The following is a 27,449-nucleotide window of genomic DNA, read 5'->3' on the forward strand; positions in this document are numbered from 1 at the left end:
AAAGCTCAGGGACCCCAAAATCCCAAGTTTAAGCCCTAGGACGTGCGTGTGTGTGTGTGTGTGTGTGTGTGTGTGTGTGTGTGTGTGTGTGTGTGTGTCTGTGTGTGTGTGTGTGTCTGTGTCTGGATAATTAGTAAGCAAATGCCGGAGATAGCTAAATAGCCAGCTTAAGTCATGCAATGCCGGGGTCTCTCCTCCAGAATTGGCCTGACAAGGTCATCCATGCACCAGCACAAAGCACAGGGTGCTTTGCTTTACACCTCTGATGCCAAGAATGCTGCACCCTGGCTTCAGTTGGAAGGGCGGCAGCCTTTACGGATGCTGTTAGTAAGAGGTTTTCACATTTCCTTTTATGACTGAACATCACAGGGAATCCCGTGAGCCCTATCCATATTTCTCCCAGCTTCATTATTTAGCAGCATGTAGGGATCCTGGCAAGACAACCAAATCTTAGAAGCACAATGCTCCACTATTATGCCAAGTCAATTCCATGGGAAAGCCAGGTGCTCTGAGGGCTAGCCTGGCCTAGGTAAGGTATTCTGAGTCCATGCTTAGAAGCATGGCAGGTCCAGAATAAGCCTGGTTTCGCTCCCTATGCCACAGCTACATGATCCTGAGCCCATAAAGCAATCACTGAATTATGGAGAAAGAATAGATATGCTCAATGAACCATCTGGCCCATCAGATTCTCCCCAGCCACTCTGGGTAAAACAAATCCCTCTCACATAGGCAGCCCACCAAACCCATCACAAGCGGACACTCTTGTGCACTCATTATCCACTTCTATTCTTTCTACATTTCTTTTTTTTTTCCAGTCCTGGGGCTTGAACTCAGGGCCTGAACACTGTCCTTGGGCTTTCTTCAAAGCTAGGCTCTACCACTTGAGCCACAGCACCACTTCTAGCTTTTTCTATATAGGTGGTACTTCCACAATTTCTTTAAACACATGGAGAGAGTTGGGAAGAGCCACTCCCATTCGTAGAACAAGAAAGAGCTGAGAAATGACAATGACTTTTCTTTAGGCTACCAGTGAACCAAGGTGCTGAAGAGAACTGGAAGCACTTCTTCAGATGGGACTGATCAAGTATTTGCTGAGCTGGAACAAAGTGCAATAGGAACCTCCAGGTGGATGTTTATTTAATTTCTTACCATTATTGTCATTATTGGGGATAAACCAGGACCCCATGCATGCATGGTACACAAACTCTAAAACTGAGCTCCAGGTAAAACTCCAGATGAACTCCTACAAGCTGGGTTTGGGTAGATGGGAAAGTTTTATGCTCTAGGCACTGTAGATACTGAGATTCTGTCCAACAGGTCCTCTCCAGGAAGCCTTGAGAAAGCACCCCTGTGGATGGAGCTGACTGGGGAAAAACATTCCAGAAAATTCCATATCCTTTTATGGAGAATAAAGTAGAGGGTACCTCTCCAATACAGTAAAACACAGTGTATAGCTTGAGGATACTGACGAAGCCCATTGCAGCTAGGAAACACAACAGGAATGGTAATAATAATCTTAAAAGCTCCAGAAGGGCTTTGTGCTAAGTGTAACATCTAGAAAAGAGCCAGGAACACTGGTGAAAGCTGCACCCTGGGACCAGTTTCCCTTTGCCCGAGTGAGAATGAATCAGAATACCAGAGCATGTCCTTCCCTGCACTGCAACACCAGTGAGTGCTGTAACAACCCAAAACGGCTGAGGGGAGCTGAAAAGGGCACACTCTAGGGTACAGAAAAAAAAATCCACAGCCATGCCAGGAGACAAACTGGGTGTACTTCTGGAGGACTGCGTAGCCTCTGGGACACTAAAGATATCCATAGCAACAACAAATTTTAAACCCAACCCTGCTAGCATAACACACTAAAGACATGGTAGTAGAAAAGTGTCATGGTTGCCTATGGCAACCACTAATCTACTTTTTGTCTATGGATTTGCTTACTCTGGACATTTCCTATAAAATGTTATCCTGCAATATGTGGCCTTCAGTGGCTGTGTCTTTTCCTCTCCACTCTTAATTCCAAGCTTCTCACTTCTGTTTGTCCAGTTAATCCAGGCTGTACCATGTGTTGGTTTTTTGTTCTGTTTTTCCTGCCTGCCAAGTGATAGTTCATAGTATGGCTCTGCCACCTGCCCTTCATCCTTTCACCAGTTGTTTTGACTTTTGGGCTGTTGGGGGAAATGCCGCCATACACACATTGGTGCCCACATTTTTATACAGACATGTGTTTTCACTGTATTGAAGGAGCTATTTGGTCTTAGGTAACTATAGTTAACACTACCAGACTATTTTTTCCAAACTGGCCACATCATTTTACATGGCAACCGTGACTTTTTGGGGGATTCAATTTTTCCAAAACTTCCTCAGCAAGTTCATCTTTCATTCCGGCCTCCTAAAGAAGGAACAAAGTGGCATCTCACTGAGATTTGCATAGCAGAATCGACAGTGGATAATATTCCATGACCAAGTGAGATTCATCTCATGAGAATTCAGTACTTGATAATCAAGCTACACAATTCATCATAATAAAATAAGAAAATGAGAAAGAAAATAACCCTACCACATGATTGTCTTACTCATAATTTAAACAGAAATGACCTGTAATTAAACTAGAACTAGAAAGGAATGTCCCCCAGTAAATAGTATCTCAACTTTCCAGCTAACATCTTACATGGCCAAAGAATGTCTTACCCTCAAGTTTGGGAAAAGGCAAAAACGTTCTCTCACCACTTATACAGGTGAAAATATTTCTTTTCCCAGACCTGGGGTGTGAACTCAGGGCCTGAGCATTGTCCTTGGGCTTTCTCAAGACTAGAGTTCTACCACTTGAGCCACAGCACCACTTCTGGCTTTTTCTATGTATGCGGTTCCAGGAAATCAAATCTGGCTCTTTGTGCATGCTAGGCAAGCACTCTATCACTAGGCCAAACTCCCCAAATATTTTTTAAAGTACTTTTCAAGTGAACAAAAGAGGGCTACAAGATGTAGCCTGGCAGTAGAGTGCTTGCTGGGCATGCATGAGTTCCATTCCTAAAACCCCGCCCCCCATCCACCCAAGAAAAACCTGCAAAAAAGACCGAAAAGGAAAAATCTTCAGATATATTAATGGTAAATAAACATATTAAAAGGTGTTCAGTATTAGTCACTAGGCAAATGAAGTAAAAATGCAAATTTGCTCAGCTCTTTGTGAAACAGTTCAGGGGCTCTTTTGTTTGTGTTGCTAAGAATGAAATCCAGGGCAACATTCTTCCACTGAGCTCCCACCCCACTGCCCATCAAGTCCACCATGGTTTGGGACTGGCTGTCACTACACATAGCTCAGGCTGGTTTTGAACACTGTATGTAGCCTAAGGTGGCTGAGATTACAAGCATGAACAACTGCACCTGTATAACTTGCTTCTTCCTTCCTTCCTTCCTTCCTTCCTTCCTTCCTTCCTTCCTTCCTTCCTTCCTTCCTTCCTTCACCTGCCTGCCTTCCTCCTCCCTCCCTCTCTCCTTCTCTCCCTCCCTCCCTTCCTTCCTATCTTCCTACCTTCCTTTCTGGATTTTGAACTCCTGCCCTGGGTTCCTGAGTTCTTTTGCTCAAGGCTAGTGTTCTGCCACTTTGAGTGACAGTTTCGCTTCTGGTTTTCTGGTGGTTAAATAGAGATAAACCTCACAGAAGTTCCTGCCTGGGCTGGCTTTGAACCAGGATCCTTAGATCTCAGCATCCTGAGTAGACCAGCCTAGATAGCAATTTCTTTTAAAGTTTATGACATGCTCCAGCAATTCCATTCTTATTTATTTCAAAGAAAAGTGTGGTCACACAAAACCCTACATTTAATAGGATGCTGGTGGCTCATGTCTATAATCCTAACCCCACAACCAACAACAATAACAAAAACAAAAACCTACATGTGATGGAAATGTCACAAGGAAGACTTATACAAGAAAACTGCAAAATAAAATCTTTAAAAGACAAAAAAAGGCCAGAGACTTGGATCGCGTGGTAGAGCACCTCTGCCTTAGCGTGACAGTGCCCTGACTTCAAACCCCAGCACTCTGAGAAGGAAACAGAGACAAAATAAATTAAACAGATGGTTTGCATCTGAAATGTCACCAAAGGACGTCTGGTTTGCCAGCGTATGGCATTATAGGGAAGGAGCAGGACTTAGCTGGAGGAAGGGGGGTGGGGCATGCCCTTCAAGGTATTAGCTTGTCTCCCTCCTTCCCTCCCTCCCTTCTCCTTCACGGCTCCATAAGTGACAATCTCTTGCCACCCTTCCACCATGATTCGTGATTGAAGCCTAGGACCAATGGGCTGAGGCCAGCAACCAGAGGCCTGTACTTTTTGAAACCCCGAGGCCTGAGGAGAAATCAGTTCCATGAAGTGACTCCTACATGTTTGAAAGAAAACTTGCCTGTAAGCCCCCCACTGCTCATGTACCAATTCATGAAATGCCAACCAAAATGAGGAATTTTCATTTCCTACCCACCAAGATAAGTTACAATTTTTTAAGTCAAATAAGATTTTGTTTAAGACAGACAATCTAAAGGTAGCAAGAATCCGTAGTGAAAACTGATAGGTAGTGTAGCACCAATACCAAGCAAAGTTGGGCATGAAGGTGGCTCTCAATCCACAATTTCCAATTGTACTACTAGGTGTTTCCCCGAGGGGGATAAATATGTATCTCTAAAAAATATCTTTATTTTTACTTTTGTTTGTGCGTGTGGCCGTCCTGGTGCTTGAACTCAGGGATTACTGCATAGTTCTTGAGCTTCTTTTCCTTAAAGCTAGCAGTCTAGCACTGGAGCCACAGCTCTACTTCCAGCTGCCTTTGTGCTTAGATATAACAGTCTCTAGGATTGCAGGCATGAGCCACTAGTGCCTGGCCAAAAAAAAAAAAGTTTATATTGGCCCTATTTAGGTAAGATGCAACTAACCAAACAACAGTAGCAAGGAATGCATAAACCCAACAGCTATGGTGTCTTTGTGAAGGTAAGAGGAGCCAGCTTGAATAAGAATATTCCTTTTATGACAGGGTCCCTACAATGGGAGGGATGAGTACTTTTTGAAAGGTCAGGGAAGATGGCAGTGATACAACCCTCTCTACATCCCCTCTCTGAACTGTGCTTTTCCCTTTGATAGTGTGAGAGTTTGCATTGGAGGCGGCAGTGTTGGCAGGTGCAGGTAAAAGGGTTGAGATGGAAGAGGAGATGTGGAAAGTTGAGGAAATACATGTGAGACGCTCCCCTGAGACAAGGCACGGTGAAGCTGCCAGGAAAGCAGTCCCCCAAGAACTCCAACTGCTGGGTCTAGCCCCCTGTCCTCATTCGCCTCATTCTCAGTGTGCAGATTCTGCTGCTGCTGCTCAGAAGGCCAGACTTTGAGAAGCATGCTCCAGAAAGAAGACTGATTGATGCCAGATTAAAGCATTTAAAATTAATCCAGCCAGACTGCAGGCTTTGACACTAACAGTGCCTGTGCCCAGGATGGCAAAGCAGAGCTAGTAGCATACCTTGGAAAGAGGCTTGAGGACAACTGTTTGGCAGCATAGTAACAGCAGACAAGAAAAACAGAAGATGCACAGAGAAAAAATGAGCTGGGAGCTGGCAGTTCATGCCTGTAACCTTAACTACTCAGGAGGCTCAGATCTGAGGATCTAGGTTCAGAGTCAACCTACAAAGACCAGTCCATGAGGTTCTCATCTCCAATGAACTAGCAAAAAGCTGCAACTGGAGATGTTTCAAGTGGTAGAGTTCCAGCTGTCTTGCTGTGAGTGAAAAAAAAGCCAAGGAATCACACGTGACCCTGAGCTCAAACCCAAGTTTTATACTGTAACAACAGCATAAGCAGAGAGGAGGGAGAAGAGAGGATGGAGAAGGGGGGAGGAGAGAGGGAGAGGGAGAAGGAAGACGAAGGGAGGAACTCTGGAGGAAAACAGAAGGGCTATTTGGAGTTCATGCCCTGTGACGACAGTGTACAGTTGGCTCTCACAGCCCTGGACACTACTCATTGACTCAATCAGGAACCAAAAAATGGTATCTATGAGCAGATCTTTTTCTTCCCTTCCTTCTCTAAGCACTACAGTGTAACAGCTTTTGATAGCATTTGTACTGAAGCACATAGAAGGCTGTGTGAAGGTTCTACCACGTGGACTGAAGAGTCTGACAATTTTGTTACCTGAGAGGCAGGGATGGGAGAGACGCTGGAACAAGCCTGCAGCAGATGATTCAAATGGGCTGGGGACCCAGAGAACCCAGTTCTGAGGGTGGCATGTCTGCATTGCAGGAGTGGTGGGTGGGGTGGTGATATGGGCTGGGGTGTGCAGAGAGAATGGAGATGACGTTGAGCCAGAACAGGGTTAAGAGAAAGACTGGGCTATTTGTTTCTTTGTCCATGCAAGACCTGAAGTCCCACAGGACAGCATGTTGAAGTTAGAAACAACAGAGAAGAGGCTCAGCAGATTGCAGAGAACACAGAAGTCAGGAGAAAGCAGCAGGGCCCAGGCATCCCCGCAGTCAGGTGCTCAGGCAGGGTAGAGGAGAGCAAGGACCAATGTTAGCCTTCTCCTCACGGAGAGGTGGACACTGCTTAGCTGCTCCTGGAGGACCAGAGGCCCTCCTGTTCCCTGCCACTTCAGACGCAGGGCTGGCTAACTATTAATAGCAGGAAAGGAAACTGGAAAGAATGCCCCAGGAAGAGGGTGTGTGGACAGCAGGCAGGAAGGCAACAGAGACCCCGCCTGGACACCCTGGTCAGCCTCCCTTACCCCCAGCTGTCATCTCCACTGAAACAAAACCAGAGTTCCACGGGACCCTGTCTTCCTGGTGGGTTCAAGGGGTGAACTTGAGCTGCCTCTGGACCAGCCATTTGCCCCATGGAAGCACATCTGTAAAGCGGGTGGATTCTAATGCCCCTCTGAACATGGACGTCCTTTTCTAGGTGAGACACTGTGCACAGCAGCTGGGCCTTCAGAGTCACCTAACTCAGCAGACACTGGAGACACCTTGCTTTGGGCCTTGCTCGGGGTCTAGACTGGGGGACCTTCCCCAGAGCTGCCCACCTCAGCATCCATTTTCCCAGTGGGTGACATTTGCTCCGTGGGTGCCAGGAGGAGCTACCAGTCATAGGGAAGGATCTGGCAGGAGTAGCTTGGGCTCAGGCAAGTGACATGGGACCCCTCCCTGCTCCCCTGTCTAGGCCTACCCTTCCCAGTTTCCGGGCACACTACCAGTTAGTAGGTGGTGACTGGGCAGAATGATGGAGCAAGGCTGGGCTCACAGTTGGTTCTGTTTCCCTTGCATAAGGCTCCCTCATCCTCAAGCACAGGATGGGGGCCCGTGCATGCCCCACCTGTGTCCCAGGTTCCACTGTTAACATCAGTGCCATCACTTGAGGGGAGTCTTCCCCATGCCACCTGCAGAGACTGGCCATACTTTCTCATCTTTTGCTTAGCTAAGCACTGGTTTCTTTCTGCTCAAAGACCCTTCCAGAACTTCCCTCCGGTCATGTGTGGCTCCTCCCCTTGGAGCCACAGCCAGAGAACTCCTACCCACCCCGTGTCTTAAAGTTCTGGAAGGCAGAAATCTACAATTAAGGTCTGTGAGCTGTGTGCACTCTGGAGATGCTAGAGGTGTGTCCATTTCTCGTCTCTTCCAGCACCCCCTGGCTCACAATGTCACCACTCTATCTCCTTGCGCTGTGCCCACATGTTCTTTACAAGGACAGATGTTAATGGACTTAGAGCCCACCCACATAATCCAAGATGTTCTCATCTCAAGATGTTTAACTTAATTACATCAGCAAAGACACTTTGTCCGAATGCAATGCTTAGGGAAGATTCTAAGATTTTTACCTTTGCTGGCATGGTAGTGTGGCACTTTGATCTGCCAAAGGTCTCCATACCAAAAACGAGGACAAACCTGCTTTCTACACTGCTATCTGTTGCTATTAGTCCTGGGGTTCATCAGACCTGGACGTTGTCTCTGAGTTTTTTCACTCAAGGCTAGCACTCTACCACTTTCAGCTATAGTGCCACTTCCACTTGTCTCATTATTTGGAGATGAGTCTCAAGGACTTTCCTGCCCAGGATGTCTTTGAATCCCCATCCTCAGATCAAGCGTCCTGAGTAGCTAGGCTTACAGGCATGAGCCACAGGCACCTGGTTCTACTCCTCGTAATGGTCCCAGAGATGAAGTGGCTCAAGTTCCTTGCCAGAGGATATTTATGGACCATGTGCCCCCACTTTCTGGACCCATGAGAGCCCCCACTGTGATGGAGTTAGGGGTGGGACCTTTAAGGTAGTAACTGGTTTCAGGTGAAGTCATGAGCATGATGCCCCTGCCAGAGGATTAATGTCCTTCTAAGAAGACGAAGAGAAGCCAGGCATGGTGGCTCACGCCTATAATCCTAGCTACTCAGGATGCTGAGATCTGAGGATCAAGGTTCAAAGCCAGCACAGGCACAAAAGGACCTGAGACTCTTATCTCCAATTAACCTCTAAAAAATGGAAAATGGGGCTTGGATCAAGGGTAGGGTGGTAGGTAGCCTTGCGCTGAAGAGATCAGGGACAGCTCCCAGGCCTAGTTCAAGCCCCATGACCTACAAAAAGAGGAAGAGGAGGAGGAGGAGGAGGAGGAGGAGGAGGAGGAGGAGGAGGAGGAGGAGGAGGAGAAACTAGAGCTCCCTGGCTGAACTGGTATGAGGCCACAAGAAGATGGTCATCAAGATGGTCATCTCCGTTCAAGCCCCATGACCCACCCAAAAAAAAAAAAAGATCATCTCTAAGACAGGAGAACTGTAACTACGTGCCTGATGCTTAAGCATGCCACTAGCACGTAGTATTTTGTTTGATTGGCACAGGAGCTGGACTTGTTAAGACAAAGGGTTCCGGGTAGAGACCGCCAGCAAGGGTGGGTCCCCAACATCCTGTTACCCTCCCATGCCTTCTGGTTTGCTGCTGTGATCTGGGTGGCTGTTCCCAGGAGGCTTATTGGGCCCTACCCCTCAGCTCACCTCTACCAGAGAAGGGGGCCCAGACAACCCTTGCAGAGGAGATCGTTCCAGGCATTCTTCAAATCTGAAACTGCTTTGCCCTTATCTGCTTGTTTCAGCTGGCCTGCCTGGCACTCACTCCCCAGGGTGGAGCCCTGCCTGCCAGAGTGGCCACTGACCAGTGGAGGCATCTCAGCGATGGAGAAAGGAAGCTTTCCTTGTATCAACACGCCCTGACTCATCCCCCTTCCTTCTCAGTGCCCCTGGCTCCTTCTCCTGAGAGTGGGGTACAATGCCCAGACTCAGATATATCTGCCACATGTTCTTGCCTGGTCCCACTTTAACCTCCAGGAATGGAATGGAGAATGCTTGGCAAGAGTGCACACCACCAGCTCCAAGTCCTCGAACTGGCCGTTTGCCTAAACAGGCGACTCAATTTAACACAGAAGTCAACTCCATTCTTCAGACTCTCCATCTGTCAAAGGGAACAGGAGGTAACTAACATGTACTTTTAAGTACCTGGAGCACTGGATGCATATAGCTAGGTGTGCTGTGCCCAAGGGAGGAGGAGCAAGGTCTTCCACTCTCTCACCCTCACTTTGGTCCCCACCTGCTACCTGCCATACATCTGTGCTGATCATCCCCATCCATCTCTCAAGATGTTCATGCCTGCACAGGACTTACCAAGCAGAGGTTGGAACCACTAGGCTCTGTCCTCCTTTGTTTCCAGGAGGAAGCAATTTGAGAAGGACCACAAGACGGCCGCAATGAAAGGGAGACCCAGGCTAGGGGTGGGGCCTGAGTCTACCAGGAGAAGGACAAAAACCAGAGAACTGGGCAAACTGTGTCCTCACCCTAGGGAAAAGAAGCCTTTCCTCCTGTCAGCCTGAAGTTATGCCCTGACTGCCATCCCAGCATGACCACAGAAACACAGCAGGAAAAGGCTGAGCAGCTGGAACCTCCATCTATCACAGTATTTCAGGCCTGCTGCGATCCCATTCCTTGCAGTCAGGGCCAAGTGATGGCAATAGGACAAAAGTGGGAAATGAGGGCTACTCTCTCAGGTGTGCCTCTCTCTGGCATAGGGTTCTTGCTCAGGGAAATGAAACTGTCATTCCCACCTCCTTCCTCTCTCTTGAAGGCTGTGGATGGAGATGAGAGGTCTGATAAGGATGAGGGCAGAAGAAACCCTCGCTATGACATTAAAATACACTGACTATGGACTGAGTGATTACATCTGTGCTTACATGACGTGAAAGGACAGGAGGCTTGGTGCGGTGATTCTGTAAGAAGGCTGGGCTCAGAGGGACAAGGAGTCTTACAGAGCAGAGCTGCAGTTTGAAAAGCTGAAAATGGTCTGTAGGTGGTATCGGTAGAGGAGGTAGTGGTTGGTGGTGGTGTCTGCAAACTGTGAACAGGGAACTCTTTGGACTCCTGGAGCTGGGTGCTATGGTTCCTGAGGATCTGTTATTGGGGTCCTCAGAGACCAGCCCCTTTGCCCTCTTTTAACAACTCTTTTGAGGTGCATGGTTCTTCCATTTTCTGGATGGAGCAAATGGGCAGGCAAGACCACTGCTGGGAAGTTCCATCTTATGGCTAGGGAAGGGGTGTGCAGACTTCCACATCTGGGTTGTCTTGTAGCCCTCACAGAGGCTGAGCCCTCCAGCAGCCAGCCCACTGGTTCCGATGTTCACTCTGACTCTGTGGCTTCCAAAATCACCTGTTACCCGAACTGTACACTACAGTCTCATTTCCTCTATGTCCATGGGATCTGCACCAAGACACACGAATGACCAAAACGTGGTTTCTGTCCTAGTGAACAATTGTGGGAAGAGGGGCTTGGGCCACAGGAAGTGCCTTGCTGGGCTTGTACCTCATGTGACTTAACTACACAGGCCCATTTCCTCTTGTGATAGATGGAGGTTCATTCTGTGGAGACCTCTGAGGGTCTGAATTTCAGGACCCACTGCTCTCACTGTAGGAAGAGAACAAAAGGACCTAGTATGGTGTATATTCTTCTTTTTTTTTTTTAAACTTTTACTTAGGAGGCACCTTGATTGTACTTGGACATTGAAGCCTTTTACAAGGAAGCTCCATGGATTTAAGATTAAAACTTGGTTTTCAAAGAAAGAAAATGTTCCATTGAAGAATTACAGATATTACAGTACATTAAGTAAGATCTCAGAGAAGATGGCAAAACATCTGACATCACCCCAGGAGTGCCCTGTGAGCCTTTTGCCACCACCCAGAGGTAATTACTATTCTGACTTTTGTGGCAGGAGTTTGCTTTGCCTATTTATTTATTCATTCATTCACTCACTCATTCACTCACTCAATTTCTTTACCTCAGAGCCTCACATATAACCAATAACTACTGAACACCAATTTTGTTTGGCTTTGAATTCCCTATCAGCACCATCTTTCCTCCCCTGCTCTGGCTTTAGACTCTGGCTTTAGACTGTTCCTTCTCGTGGTGTGTCCTTGTTCACTGCCATTGTGCTCGAGTGTTCTGCTGTGCAGCCTGTCACCATATATATGCACCACACTCACTGGCAGTTCGGGTTGACTTCTACTTTGCAGCCAGTAAGAACAGGGCTACCATGAATGCCATGGGCTAGGACATAGGTAATACACGAATATACTTCAAACCGGCTTGGGTCAAGGCAGAGTAGGGCCTGTGGTCCTGCAGAGCACGGATTGAGATGAACCAGAAAGCCCCTGCCCCACATCCCCCCCTCACTGCAAGCTCCGTGTCCCACACCCCACTGGCTGTCACTCAAGTGGCGAGTGCAGAGGGAAGAGGCTCTCAGGAAGCCACCGGCTGCTCTACCGCCAGCTCAGCAGGCTTCAAATCCCACAGGATACACAGAGGGGTGGGGCTCAGTAACCTCTTGCCATTCCATCTAATAAAAATCAGAGGCTAGAAGTTGGCAACACACTAGTCTGCCCCTTAGACCCTCTCTAGGCTGAGGTCAAGGGCCAAACCTCGCTGCTGCTCCTATACTTGAACTCCTGTGTAGGAAGCTTCTATTCTTTGAACTTTCTCTATTCTAACTGCATAGCTAAAGGCACAGAGTAAGAAGAAAGCTCTGGAACATCATCAACTACATCATGGAGGACTCCTGGCCTGCTTCTGGGGCCCTCAGCTGCCCTTCTGCTTCTTCTTCTGATCTCCTAGCCTGTCACAGCTGCGTGCCTGAGGCCCAGGGAAGGGTCTAGGTTCTTGTGTGGAAAGAGCCACTAACCTTAAAACAATCCCCTCCCTGGGCCTCCTAATCCCCTGGCCTGCTGCCGGCCATGTGAATCCTGATCTGTCCTGCCTGGCAGCTGGCCTATGAGCAGCCAGCCTATTACCAATAGGTGAGAGGGGGGTGGAGAGGAGATACTTACTACTGCCTTGACTCCTCTCACCTGCACAGGGCTCCTGGACAAAGGTCACAACAGCATGGCACCTGGGGGTAAAAGCTGGTGCCCTTCACTCTGCCTAAGGCCACTAGTGAGACCTAAACACGACACTCATACAAAAGGCTGAAGTGAGCTCTAGGAATGGGAGGCCTGGACCCTGTGTGGGGCTGGGGTCTTTCAGGGCCTTGATTTCCCTGTCTGTCAAAAAAGGGAGAAATACCTATTTAGGGATTAAAAGTCAACACTAAGAAATAGATGCTTATCCGAATGTATACGTCTACAGAGAATGTCCTCACTGAGGTGGGGTCTGGCTGATTGAGGAAGCCAGTGTCCTCCAGTGGCCTGGGGACAAAGCCTGGCCCAGTCTGGCTGCTGTGTGTGTCCTTCTCCTCAATCCCCAGGACAGAAGTGTCCTCAGGTGCTGCAATTCTCTATGCATCCATTATCACATGCCTGCCTCCATCGTGTCTCATCTTACAGGACCACAAACATTTCTTGAGGCCTTCTCATTTTCTTCAGATGCTGCTTTTATTCTTTTCCTTGTGCAGAGAGGAGACTCAGACTGACAAGACTAGGGAAGTCCACACGGCCCAGATCAAGGATCAGACTGTAACCCAAGCCATGTGGAGAGGCCATCTTAGGCTGTGCTCCATGGCGCTGGCCTTGCCCCCTCCCAGGAGGGCCTGCTTTGTGACCCTGGGCCTTGCACACACACTTCCAGAGCCAAAGCACGTGTGCATCTGGCACTCCACTCTTCCTTTTGCCGTAAGTTGGTAAATATTTTTCTGAGGGAGCACGCTGTCATTCCCACGGGTCCCCTCCCACCTCCTGCGGCCACGAAAGCGCCAGATGTGTCCAGTTTCTCAGTGGGCTCTGGCAACCTCTACCAGGGAGCAGCCTCCTTTCCTGGCCAGACACAAATAGGGCTCCAGACCAGGGGGCAGTCCAGCATCCTTAGCTGTGGGACAGTCACCTCTGAGACCCAGAGGGACAAAGTTTTGTGAAGTGTGCCTGTGAATTTCCCAGGGAGGGACCAGCTTCCACCAAATGGAACCCAAGGGTCATGGCAGCAAGGGACACTTGCCAAGTCTCCAAAGTGTGTGGGGTGGGGAGACATTCCCATACCCACCCCTAAGCACTGGCCTCCCTGCTGGGGAGGAGCAGAGGCTGCTCAGGACTGGCTGCTCCTCTGCCAGTTAAAAGAAAGACCAAACTCCTTCTAAACAGAGATCATTTCCCTACCCTGCTCCACCTTGGAAGAGAATCGAGATCCCTGCCAGCCCCAGGCTGGAGCCTGAGTTCTTTGTGGTAATCAAGAAGGTTTGGTGACATCTGAGGTGACAGAGGCAGGAGCCAGTAAACACATACAAATGCACACAAGTACACGTGTGCTTGGATTTGACAGCTCTTTCCTTCCCGGAAAACTGAGAGTGGGATGGAATGTTCCATTTGAGGCTTTGCAAGTCAGGAAAGGGGTTGGGTTGATTTAGATCTCTCAAGATCTCTCAGGGGTATAAGAAGAGAGGGGGTTCCCAGCCACTCCATGGCTGATCCATTCCCATCCACACTTTCATTCTTTTGTTTTCCTTTGCTTTCTTTCATTCCCATCTGTACCTTCCTTCCTTTTTTCTCCTTCCTTCCTTCCTTGCTTTCCTTCCTCCCTTCTTTCTTCATTCTTTCTGCAGTTTTGGTGTTTCAACAGATCCTCATCCTCACTATGAAGATACCCTACTTCTGAGTTACTCCTCCTGCCTAATTTTTGCTGGTCAATGCCTGAAACTACAATTGGCATATTTTAGGTTTCCCATCATTGCTGGAATGACAGGCACAGGCCACCATGTCCCTCGCCCTCTGCTGAGAGTCTCAAGACCTTTTCTACCCCTACCTGGCATGGAACTGTGATCTACCCACCCCCAATCTCAGCCTCTCAAATAAACTGGAGTATAGAACCGAATCACCAGTACTTAGCTAAGTGTTCAGCTCACTTATTTGTTAAGACATAATCTCCATGAACTTTTGACAGGCTTGCCTTCAACGACTGCTATTCTCCTGATTCCTACCTCTCATGTAGCTGGGATTACAGGCATGAATAGCCTCATCTGGCCTTCCACTCAGCCCCACTTTCTTTTTCTGCCCTATTTGGTGCAGCATTTGCAGGCTAGCTACCCCTGCCGGTGGTGGTCGAAGTTGAGAGGTGGAGGCCAGGTTTCTCCAGCCCCTCGAGCCCAGAGCATAAAGCAAATCTGAAGTAGAGGGGATCCTTAAGACATGATTCTGGGTACCTAGGTCAGTCCTCTACCTTGGAGGTTCCATGTGGAAAGTGTGGCGGTAACATATAGAGATTTCCTCATAGTGGAGCAGGCAACAGCATGGAGGCCAGAGGATATCAAAGATCCCGGGTCTGGGCCTGCTGCCACCTGTCTCAGTGACTCTAGAGCCTGAACTCTGCTGGTGCAGGATGACCTGATGCCCAGGTGAAGGAGCAGGGCCCACCCTTCTGGCTGGAGAGGGCAGGTGAGGGTCCCTCTTGGCTGCATCCACAGTGTTTCCTGATCTGGATCTGTACCTGCCTCTTTCAAAGCTGGAAAGCATCCCCAGAGTCACGTGAGACACTGACTGATCCCACTGCAGTGAGGACAGCTTCTCCTGCTGCCACCCAAAGGGCTCCATGTGTCAGCAGTCCCCTCTGCACCACACATGTGACTCTGGTCCATTCTAGCAGACATGGACTGGGATCTTCAGTAATGGGAAACCAGAATCCCAGGGCCTAAGTCCAGAGGAGGCTCACAGGAGCTGCTGAAGCAAAGGCTGCTAGGGATGGCAGTATCTGGCCCACTGTGGCCGTGGAGAGGCCCAAGCCAGGGCGGCCTCAGGAGGAAAACCAACATTGCACAGTGCTTCCAGATGGGTCATGGGCCCACAAGGGCAGGTGACATTTCAGGTGTGGGAATGGGGCCAGCAGGGCCACTATATTTGCCAGCACTGGCTTGGCAGTGTCCCATAGGACAGAGGTGCTGTTTGTTACCTGTGTGTGCTTACTGTCTGGGGAGGGTGACTTCACAGACCTGTGTTGCTTGCAAAGCTTACAGGGGCTAGTGGCCTCCTAGCAGCCACTGCTGAGTTCCCCACCTCCCAGTGCTGAGATCCAGGCACGAAGCTGCAGTCTGGGTGACAGCACAGAGGTCAGTGAGTGAAGTGAGCATCCCCTCCTCCAGCCCCAGGGTGGGGCAGGTTGATGGCACTCACACTGAATTAAAAACTGAATGTGAGGCTGCAGGGGTGCAGGAGTCCACACACCAGGGACCAGGGGCACCTCGGGAAAACAAAAGCCAGAAGCAAACAGCAAACCAGGCCCCAGGCATCCTGTACCCTGCTGTTCTCTTCAGCGGGCCTCCAACTTTTCTCTAAGAAGTAACATTACTGTTAACACCCAGCAGGAACCACCAAGCCAGGACAGTAACTTGTTCTAAAGAACTCTTATTCACTTAAGAACCTTCTCACAATCTGCAGCTTTTCTTATGGTTTCCTATAATCCCTTTAAAAAAAAAAATACCAGGTGGTGGTTCTTGCCTGTAATCCCAGCACTCTACCAATCATGCAGGAAGATCAATAGTTCAATGAGACCCTGGCTGAGAAACAGAAAAGAAAATTAAAGAAAAGAAAAAAGTGAAGAGAAAAGAGAAATACAGGGAAGGGCAGGGAAGGGCAGGGAAGGGAAGGGCCAGGAAGGGAAGGGTAGGGAAAGGAAGACTAGAAGAAGAAAGGAATCTAAGGTATCACTATCATTTCAACCACGTCTTGCTTACCCAACCCAGACACAAACCAGATATTTTGGTGGTTTATACTATGTTGGTGTATCCCAGGACACAGGAATCTCCAGGGTTCAGTACTGAAATCACTATACCCCAAGACAGCCTGTGTATCCTGGACAAACTGCAATGTTTCACGGATATTAATACATGTTCTATAAAAACAGGGTGGACACAGAATTGATGTATATTTGAGGGTGTACAGACAAATAAAGGTAATAATCCTATTTAGAGAACATCTCAGGGCTGATAAGATCATAACATGAACTGAGCTTACAAGAAGGGGAGGAAAGTAAGGCAGCAGTTCCCAAACTCTACAATCATGGCTTGCTGTTATTCATAGAACCATTTTAAGTCATTTATCAAATACTCTTTGTGAACCTATTAAAATCTTCAGTACTAGCATCCTTTTTGAACCGTTTGGTATGCAGTTTACTTACTAAGTGTAAAAGCAGTGAAACTCCATGTGGTGTAATTTATTTTGCTATCTGGGTAAACTGAGGCCTGGGGTTAGCACAGGTCTGCGAGTCCTTTCCTGGCTTTATTCTAACTTTCCTTCCACCTCTCCTTTTTTGTAAGTAAATATTCCTTTTCCTGCTTTCTATCTATTGGTCTAGAACTTTATGTGTCTCCCCTCCCTCTCTCCCTCCCATCCTCGCTTCTCCCACAGGAACAGGGAAATGTGAGCTGGCTGTAGAAGGGCCAACATCATGCTTCATTGCTCCATGGCGTCACCAGGACTTTGGTTCTGGAGTTGAGGTAGGGTAGAATGATGCCATGCTAGAAAGGAAGCTACTCAGAGGAAGTGAGAGGGAGAGACTGGAATGCATGGCAGAGGGAGAACGCAGCAGGCTGCCCAGAGGGCCTTCTGAAGACCATGGGCACATTCACCCAAATACAAGCAGGGCCTCTGGAGCAGCGCCCTTTAGGGCTGGAGTGAGAAATATCTGTCTAGGAACCAGGAGGCGGGGAAGCTGGCTTACCCAAGTCCCTTTTAGCTGAACCTCCTCTAGAACTGGGACAAGATTTTGAAGGGAAAAGATTGGCCCAGCAGAGTCACAAAGCTGGGGGCTGCAGTATGGGAAGGTCCAGGGGCGGGGGCTTTAATCTCGGCATGCACTGAGCTCAGGCACAACAATTCCATCATTTGACTCGCTGTGGAAGAAGGCATCTGTGCCCGTTTCACTGTTAGAGAAACAGAGGCTGGGGGAAAAAGTCCAAAACAATGAACCCATCAAGTGCTAAAACCTCTTAAGTTCAAGGTCGGGGCCTTCCCATCAAAAGACTTCCTCTTCGGTCTCTTCTCTGCAGCTTTCTGTTCCCAGTGAACCAGCCAGACCAAATCAGGGCTGCACTCAGTAGGTAGACATGAACCTTGTCCCCAAATCAACCCACTCCATATACCTTAAACACTCAGTGACCTCTTCCTGTCCACAGGTCTACAGAACACCTCCGCCAGGTTTCAAAGCCACCGGCCCTCACCTGCTCTCACCAAGGGGACAGAGAGCCTATGACAGTGTGTGTTGTCCTCTGCCCTGTACTTGGCACCATAAACAAGAGCAAAAGATGGCACACAGAGGCACTTATCCCCATCTGAAGGCTAGTATAGGAACCCAGGGCCTCCCCATGCCTTCTTCAGTGAGGCTCAGCTCAGGAGAGTCTCCAGGGACCCCCAGCTCACTGTGCTGCTCTGGGCTGAGGGACCTGAGTGGGCAGAGCCATGCCTTCAGGCTGGCTTTGCTTTAGTGAATTTTCACTAAAGCCAGGGCAGCCTCAGACTCCCAACCCGTGGCCTCTTGTGTAACTGAGACCAGGAGTGTGCACCACTGTGCCTAACTTATTGATTGAAACTTTTTTTTTGCCAGTTGTAGGACTTGAACTCAGGGCCTGAGCACTGTCCTTGGACTTTTCTCAAGGCTAGAGCTCTACCACTGGAGCCACAGCACCACTTCTGGCTTTTTTCTATGAATGTGGTACCGAGGAGCCTGGGCCTTTGTGCATGCTAGGCAAGCACTCTACCAGTAGGCCAAACTCCTGGCCCCTAACTTACTGATTGAAATGGTTAACTTTGGCCTAGGCTAACACTGAACAGTGATCCTCTTGAGTAGCTGGATTACAGGCTTGGTTCTGAGTCTGGCTTCCTATCCACTGAAATTGACTCATCAAAACTAGGCTTTGGGCTACACCTGGAGGAGCTACAGTGATGAGCAGAACTTAGAAGCCATCAAAGCCTGGGTCTGTGGGAAACATGGAAATAACTGCTAGCCTTTCCCTCCTGCACAGGTGATGCTCTGGGCCACGTGATAAGAGAATAACAAGAGTAGCTGGAGACTCGTGGTTTTCAGGAACCAGATAAAAGTCTCACAGCCTTTTGTGCCCAGGCTGGTTTCAAACTGTTCTCTTCAGATCTCGGTCTCCTTGGTAGCTAGGACTACAGCACCAGGCCTCTCCTGCTTCTTTGTAACTGAGTCACCTTATTTTCAGTGAGGTACCTGAGTGCCTGAAATAAAAATTTCTCTGTCTTAAAGAGAGTGACCTTTCTGGCTTCCCTTGCAGTTAGATGTGAGACTACATTCTATTCAGTAAAAGGCAAGTGTGAGGGTTTTTGTTGTAGTTGTTTTTTCCGGAGATGGCCTCAGAGGAGAAGCTGTAGCCCTCTTTTAACTTCTACTTTGTTCATTTACTTTATTTTTAGTGCCTGTCCTGGGGCTTGAACTCAGTGTTCCTTGAGCTTTTTTGTTCAAGGCTGGTGCTTTGCCACCTGAGCCACAGCTCTACTGGCTTTTTAGTGATTCGTTGGAGATAAGAGTCTTACAGACTTTCCTGCCTGGGCCAGCTTAAAACCTCAAAGACCTCAGATGTCAGTGTCCTGAGTAGCTAGGATTACAAGAGCCACCAGTACCTGGTTCTACATTCTTAATGGTTAGGATTTCAGCAGCCATCCTAGATGCCACACTCTGATCTTCTAGCCATGAGATAACACACCTGTCCTCTGAACTTCACTACATGGGTGACAAAACTTCTATCATGGTTTATCCACTACGTTTTAGTTTGAAGCAATCAAACCAAATTCTAACAACTAGCCACCTAAATGTTGTGTTTGATGTGAAACAGCACAGAAGACCTGAGGCTATACCTACCACAACCCCCTCTTCTCATGCCCACTTCTCTAAGACCCAGGACAGCCTCTGTCTGCCACCTGCCTCCCTTCTTTCAGAGCCAAGTTGAGAGTTGGAGAGTTGGAGAGCACAGGGCTGTAGATGAAGCTTTTTAGTTCCAAAACAACTAGGCCCCTCCCTCCATCTCTTCCTCCCTTTCTCTCTCCCTCCCTCAGCAGGTGTTTATTGAAAATCTGCTCTGTGCCAGGCATCTTCTAGATGCTGCAGAAGTCCTTGTTCTCACAGAACTTAAGATCTCATGTGGGCAATACAGAGAGAGGTGTGAACATGAGGTCAGGGGTGCTGCAGAGAAAATGAAGCAGAATGAAGGGACAGGGTAGGGAAAGTGAGGAACTTTATGCAAGATGACCCAGACAATCTCAAGAGGTGGCTCTCAGGTTGAGATGGAGGAAGTCACCAAATAAGCCATGGGGATATTTGGGAGTTGGTTGTGTGATTGTCTTTGTGCCTGTTCCTCAGTTTCCCCATTGAAATAGGCTACTTGATGGCAATATGACCTAGCCAGGGCACTGGAGTAGGCTGGCATTGGGATCAGACTGGATGGAGACCCATGGGGTCACTTGAACAGGACTGTGGGTTTCAGCTTAGTACCTGTCACCTGTCTCACACACAGATCTGTTCAAGAATTCCATAGGCCCTCTTCTTTTTTTTGGGGGGGGGGGGGGTCATGGGGCTTGAACTTGGCCTGGGTGCTGTCCCTGAGCTCTTCAGCTCAAGGCTACCACCCTACCTTGATCCAAGCCCCATTTCCCATTTCTAGAGGTTAATTGGAGATAAGTGTGCCTGGGCTGGCTTTGAACCTTGTTCCACAGATCTCAGCCTCCTGAGTAGTTAGGATTACAAGCATGAGCCACCACGCCCGGCTCACAGTGCCCTCTCTTGAGCTTCGCCTGGCCACTGTACCTTCTACCCCAAGCAGGGTCAGGTGGCTACAAGGTTAGAGATCAGACAACTGGGGAACCCTATTCTGTCCAGGTCTCCAGGGGCTGGGAGGGCTCCCCTGCTCCCCCGCTACCCCCACTCCCTAGCACCCAAGCCCAGGGCTGAATGCAAGGTTCACTTAGCCACTCCTCAAAATTCTCTTCCCCTGGGCTGAGGCATGCAGCTTTCCGGCTGTGACAATTGGCGGACGGGGTGCCACCCTGTGCCCTGGCCCTAGGGAAGTGCGAGGTGGCTGACCCAAAGGGGATAAGGCTGCAAAGGAAAGGAGGGTGGTGGTGATGTGTCAGGGAATAGGGTGGAGTTGGAAGAGAGGAGAGGAAGGACTGGAGCCCCTGAGACCAGCTGAATGGGGGGGGGGGGGGCTGGCTGTTAAGGTAAACCAGAGATGCAGGAGATGGGGCGGGGGCAAACTGGGGGGCGGGGACCAAGGATGCATGGAAATTACCCACTGTCCTTTGGGGTCCATTTTGGTAAATCCACTGGTGTCTACTTGAAGGACGGTTAGGAATGACTTACACCGGTACAAAGCAGCTCTCTGTACTGTCTCTCATGTTGACTATCTTGAAGGCTGAGTTTCTCTAATTTCCAGGAAAGTCCTGGCACCAAGGTGGCCGAGTTCTGCTACTGGCTCATTATATATCTCTGCTGAGCTGCAAAGGTAAGAAACCCATCTCTCGCCTGCACCCCTCACTGGTAAAATGAGTAGGATTTAGCAGTTGATTTCTAATCCTAGCTACTCAGAAGGCTGAGATTAGGAGGATCATGGTTCTAGGCCAACCCAGGCAGAAAGTTCAAGAGATCTCTTCCCAACAGAGAAGGCTGGATGTGTTCATGTGCAGGAAGCACAAATAGGAGGATCACAGTCCAGTATGGTCTGAGCAAAAATCAAGATCCTATCTCAAAAATAAACAAAGCAAAAATGGTTAGAGACGTGGCTCAGTGGTAGAATACCTGCCTCTCAGGGGCAAAGCTTGGAGTTCACACACAAAGGGGAAAAAAAAGGAAAAAAGTATGCAAATTAAACATTGCCCACTGGGGTCTGTTTGAAATGGCTGCTACTTGAAGGACTCTTAGAAATCATTGCTCTTGCAGAGACTCTCCAGGTAGATTTTCTTGACTTTTCTTACAAAGAATATTTATATAAAGCCAGGCATGGGTGACTCACACCTATAATCCTAGTTGCTCGGGAGGCTGAGATCATGGTTCAAAGCCATCCTGAGCAGGAAATGTTCCAAACCAGGCTGGGCAGGAAAGTCCATGAGTCTTATCTCTAATTAAACAGCAAAAAGTCAAAAGTAGAGATTTGATTCAATTGGTAGAATGCTAGCTTAGAGCATAAAAGCTCAAGGATAGTGGCCAGGCCCTAAGTTCAAGCCCCAGGACCAATACCAAAAATAAAATATAATAATAATGATGATGATGATGATGATGATGATGCTATTTGGCTTTTGGGACTCTACCAGTCATATCCCAGGCCTACCACTTCCTCCTATCTCCTAACAGCCCACAATAGAGGGGACACATGACAAAGAACCATCCACCTTCATGGTGATCCTGTGCCAGAAAACCCCACCAAGCTGAACTCCCTGGCCAGCCTCATGCCCTTGGGAACAAATAGGAAAGAAGCCTAGCACTCTGGCTGAGATTATGACAAGCTTCCTTGGGCTGATGGGTAGGGGGCACAGAGCAGCAGCATCAGTTCATCCACGGTGGAGAACTAGTTCCATCGGGCTAAAGCAAAACCTTCCATTCAGCAGACTAGAAAAGGAGTGAGGCCTCTTTAGAACTCATGTGGGTGAGTAGCCCAGATATCTACACCCGAACCCTTTCCTAAACCATTCCTGAACTCCAGCCATGGTGGAGGGCTCCTTGCCCTGCCCACTGGAGGTAATGGCCTTCAAACTACACTCGAACCAACCTCACAAGTCACAGGAGACAAGTTGCCCTGGGGATGTCCTTCCTGAGAACTGGGCCCCTTCAGTTCAAGACTCTAGAGAGAATCTCCCAAGTGCCTGCTGGGCCATTGTGGGACGCTGGGCTGGGCCAGGAAGAGGAAATGAGTCTGGTACTGACCCCCTCCCTTGGAAGATTCCATGAATGTTGGGGAGACTCACAGCCATAGAATACAACCTGGCTCCACCTGGAAAACCAGGGAAACTTCTAGCAGAGAGGATCCTTCTATCTACCTCTCCCCACCCAGGGCTCTGACCCCTACTGGTCCCCCTACACTCCCAAGAGCCAGAGGTGTGGCAGGAGTCCACCCCTTCCCTGGGCTCTGACAGCCTCCAACTAACTCTCCCTGACCTATGCCTAGTCTTCTGTAGGCCCAGGTCAACCAACCCCTTAACACTCTCCTGGGTACTTCAAGATGCTGGCTTCATACCTCCCTTGGTGACTCTGCCCCCAGGCCTGGCTACAGTGCCATCTGGTGTTTCTGTGACTCCTTAGGTCTGCCTGAACCAGGTCTGCTCCTGGCCCTGTGTTCCGGCTCACTAAGCAAGTCCTGTCCCACCTGTGCCCTGCCAGAGAACCTCTCCACCCCTCCACTTAATCCTTCCCCAATGCCTTCCTGCTGCTCACTGACCCCATCGTGGGTCCCCAACCCCCACGCCTACAATTCATCCCACTGTATCCTTTGCATTTTAAAGCCCCCATGTGAGGTTGCTACCTCCTACAGGAAAGTTTTCTGCAGACTCACCTCCCCCAATTCCCTCACCCTTCCCTCACCGCTGGTTTCAGCTTCTGATATCCACATGAATCATTAGAGTCAGCCCATGGTGTGCCTTAAACCCATGGATGTTCAGCCCAAGAAAAGGCTGCTCCCCATTCAGAGCAACCTACCAGACAGGTTTGTGATCATTTCACAGGGAAACTGAGGCTCTGGTGTCCACCACCTCATCCACAGTGACATAGGTGTCACTGACCCAGTCTTCCTGCTCAAATCACTATCAGGCTGACAGTACTACATAGCCCATTCCTTTAGCAGCTGAGGGAAGCCCAAAAATCTTACAGTGGTGGAACGAGGGGTCCCTTCAGCCCTGGGTCTCTATCACACAAATAAGAACACTGCGTTTCAGAGGACGACTTGCAGTGCAGCTCCGCAAAATGGATATGAAAAGGAAGAAACACTTGAGTCTAATGCTGTTTACCAGCACTGAAAGCCACTTGATCCGTATTAGACAGTCAATGTCAGAGGGCCTGTCTGGGAATAATTCTTTTGTTACAGACACACACACACCATCTCAACCTATGTAGCTTTGCATACAGCACCTGCAGATCGAAGAATTCTGTTTGGGGAGTTGATGCCTTTTCTGGTTAGAGCAGCGGATGGAGCTGTGTTCTCAGAGCATGTAAGCCTGACTGCAGCTCCTCAACACCAAGCTTGCTCCCTCAGAATTTTTCTGAAATAGTTATCATCTTCATGGTGGTCATTCCCCCTCACCTCTATGTATTTCTCAAAGCATCTGCCTATTTGTAAAAATCACTTTTGAGGGGCTGGACACCTACGGCTCAGAGGGGCCCACAGACTTGCTGGTTGGGGCCAGAATTCTAACCTTTGACCACCTGTTTCAGGGCATCATGGCTGATAGATGGTTCCTGGGCTGTGCCCAAATTCCAGGAAAGAACTCCAAGTCTTGAAGTCAGCAGGGGGCTAGGCTTGGCGCTCCCCTACCCACCCACCCCATCCCAGAGCGCCCGGAGGGATCTTTTCCCACAATCCTGCCTTCTCCTTTTTGAAAGAGTAGTCTCGGCCTCTTTCAGCTCACTCCCTGGTTGGAGCTAAGGGGCTCCCCACGACCTCAAAAGTTTGCTGTCTGCCAGGCAGCAAAGCTTCAGCCACTTCTCAGTCCTGAAGTCTCAACATAGCCCCCCTCCTCACACCTCCTTCAGGGGCACACACCCCTTCCCCCGTTGGCGTGCCCTTCCTTTTCCCGCCAGGACGCTGGAGTCCCGGGGCACCCCCCTGGGAGCCCCAGCCAGCGCTCACCCCACACGACCCATTTACTGCGGAGTTGAGGTTGTGCAGCCAGGCCTCTTCCCCTCCCTGGAGAATTCAGTCCCAAGCCCACCAGCACCTGCAGAAGCAGGGTTCCTTTCCTTCCTAGCGGTCCCTCAGTGCTCAAGTGTGAGCCCCCTCCCCGCTTTCACCCCACACTGCGGGGCGAGGGATCAGAAAACGCACCTCTCTCCTGGTTCTTTGCAGGCGCTTTGGGGACCCCGGCTCTGGTTAGATCTGCAGCCATTGCCTCCCCCCTCCTGCCCCCACTCACAAACAAAAAGAAAAAGTAACATTTTGCCATTAGAAGAAAGTAGGTGTCTCTCCAAGGTGCCGTTCCCGCTTTCATGAAAAACGCTTGGTTTTTTTCAGGGTTTTCTAAGACGCAGCCCAGATGCTTCCGAGCTGAAAAGTTTCTTGTGTGCACAAAGGGGCTGGAAGGGGTGGCATCATCTTGTCTGTTCCTTTGTCGATCCAGAGGCTGGCGGTCCCCACCGGGCCAGGTGGCCTTGAGGCTGCAGGGTGGGGGGGGGCGCTGACTCCCCTCCACCGACCGCCCACGGCCCGCGTGGGCTCTCACTGGAGGCTCGCGACCCACCCAAGGGACTCGGCTCCGCGGCTCCCAGCCCCGTCGCTTTGCGCGATTTCTCTCCCCGAACCCCACGCTGGAAAGGAGTAATCGCCCCATGAGGGTCCCGCAGCAGCCTGGGGCTGCCTCGAGCTCCCCCTCTTCGAGCCCCTTTGCCACCGCACGCTCTACCGCCCACTCTGCGGCGGGGAGACTCGAGACGCCCACGCCGAACCCGGGACCCGCACCTGCGGCGTCCCCGAGCGTGGAGGGGGCGTGGAGGGCGCAAGGTCGGGGCTGCCGGCGCCGCGCGGGGCAACCGGGGCGGCTCCCGGAGGACCACGCGGCGCGCTGGGCTTCCCCGCAGCTCGGCCCCGCAGGGGAGCTGGGGTCCCGGCTGGGGATGGGGGGTCGGCCACTCACCGTCATTCTGCGAGAGCGCGGGCGGCGGCAGCAGCAGCAGCAGCAGCAGCAGCGCGGAGAGCGCCAGCGCGGAGCGCATCGCGTCCTCGCCGCCGGCGCGGAGCAGGTGCTGCGGGGCGAGCGCGGGGTCGGCGCGTCTGGGCAGCGGGCGGGGGCGAGGGCGCCGATCGGGGAGGCCTGGCGGTGGCTCCCGCGGCCGGACGACGGCCCGGCGACGGCTCGGGGCGCTCCTCGGTGGCGCTCGGGCGGCCCGTCTCCCTGCGGCAGAGCCGGGCTGGGGCGCGGAGCCAGCTGCGGAGGACCGGCGGCGGCTGCGTCCCGGGTGGTGTCTGCGCGGTGGCGAGCCCGCCGGCGGCTGCTACGACTCCCGCCCCGTCCCGTGCGCGCCGGCCTCCGCCCCCTCCCCCAGGAGCGCGCCGGCGGCGGAGGCGGCGGGGCCGGGCGGGGCGGCGGCGGGGCGGCGGCTGGGCGGGCGCTGGGCCGCGAACAATGAGCCGCGGAGGAAACTCCGCCCCGGAGCGCTGCGGGCGGGGGAGAGCCAGCGCCAGAATGGCGGGGGGTAGGAGCGGGGACACCGGGGGCGGGGGTGGGAGTTGGCCCTTCGGCCCTGGAGCGCAGGTGTCCTCCGTTAAAGCTCCAGCCGGGGACCAGGCCCCACCCCCACCCTCCCCCGGGCCTTTGCACGCTCCGGTCCCTAGCGAGCCTTGCGGGGTCCCTATCGTCCCCGAGGCCTCTGGGGCCGCCGGGGAGCTCGAGATGCACACTCCCCGCCCCCGGCCCGCAGGCACCCCTCACCTGCCGCCCCGCCCGGGTCCGCACGGCTTCAGGACGCGTTCTGGGCCGTCGGGACCCACGTGCTTCTTAGCTTGTCCTAACCCAGGGACCCACACCCCCCACCCCGAGGGATGGAAATGATCATTATTTTTTTAAGCCCACGTTTCGGGGATCAGGTCAGTTGTGTGTGTTCCCTGCGTTAATCCACTTACTCTTCACAAAGGCCTTATCTTAGTGTTGTTTACCCGGCAGGGAAACTGAGTCCTAAAGCGATTAAGAAATTTGTTCGGGATCACGTACTTGGTAAGTGGCAAACTGGCCTCTGTAGAGTAGTAGTGCGTGGCAGATTGCTACATTACCATAGAGCCATCGTTCCTAGGTTATTATTCCTGTAGTGTAAAGCAGGGTCTGGGCGTCAAACCCTACATGGGCTTAACACACAGATGTGTCCGTTGTGCCTGGGTTCTTTTCAGACGGCCACGACGGCACCTCCTTCCAGGGATTTCTGGGAGGTTTAGCTGTGATCATACAGGAAAAGCACTTAACTTTTCCCAGGCACCAAGCAGCTACTGTGGTGCAGGCCGGGGTGGGGGTAGGAGCTGGAGAATTCCATAAATCCGAGTTCACCCGAGAGATAGCAAGGAAGCCACGAAGGCACCCTCTTTCCAGAGCTCCCCCAATCCCCTCCCCCCCACACATGGACGGGGGGTGGTGGTGCAGATATGGTAACCCGCAGCGGAGAATGAATGACTGCATCCCCGGGACGCCTGGCTGCAGAGCTGGAGGGGGAGGGGCGGCCTGCACCGACGCGCAGACTTGTCACACGTGACCACAGACAGGGTTGTGATCTGGAGTCCTTCTGCCAGAAGGGGCTGGGTGGAGGGGTTGTCCCCTGACCCGACCCGGCCTGGTCCCGAGGACGGTGCGAGTCTGAGCTCCTCCAACCCGCTGCGGCGCCGGCGCTGGGCAGCGCTGGAGGAGCCGGGCTAAGGGTTTGGTTAGTCCCGGCTTCATGCTTGGGAAGGGCTGCTGGGTTGTTTTCTTCAGGAAGTTTCTGCAGGATCGTTCTGGCCTGGTTTTCCACACCTCGTGGGAGAGAGGGTGTTCCCCAGTCACTACTCCGCGTGCATGTGTGTGTGTGTGTGTGTGTGTGTGTGTGATTTTGATGCTTTGGTAGAGTTCACTTGTGCCTACTTGCTTGTCTTCTGAAAACAAGGGATCTTAAAAAAACAAACAAACAAACACAACTCGGACTAAAACTTTGTGTTTTCTGCTTTATGATTTAGCCAGTATTCTTGCACTCAAGGAATCAAACACAGAAGTAGTCACATTGACTCTGTAAAGCTCTGGACATTTTAAAGCCCCATCATGTGAAATG

At 50.8% G+C, this 27,449-nt stretch overlaps 1 protein-coding gene across 1 annotated transcript in view; it reads right to left on the bottom strand.

Annotated features, from left to right (window-relative positions):
• The window catches only part of Podxl (podocalyxin like), a 36,504-nt gene extending 10,887 nt beyond the window's left edge, over positions 1–25,617 (bottom strand). Inside the window, exon 1 of the mRNA XM_090333316.1 lies at positions 25,298–25,617. Coding sequence (XP_090189442.1) covers positions 25,298–25,376 — 79 coding nt within the window. The 5' untranslated portion in view covers positions 25,377–25,617. The remainder of the gene's footprint in view (positions 1–25,297) is intronic.
• Positions 25,618–27,449: the final 1,832 nt, after the last annotated feature.

This window comes from Megascapheus bottae, chromosome 5 (assembly GCF_031878675.1).
Source record: "Megascapheus bottae isolate mThoBot1 chromosome 5, mThoBot2.hap1, whole genome shotgun sequence".
Taxonomy (NCBI): Eukaryota; Metazoa; Chordata; class Mammalia; order Rodentia; family Geomyidae; genus Megascapheus; species Megascapheus bottae.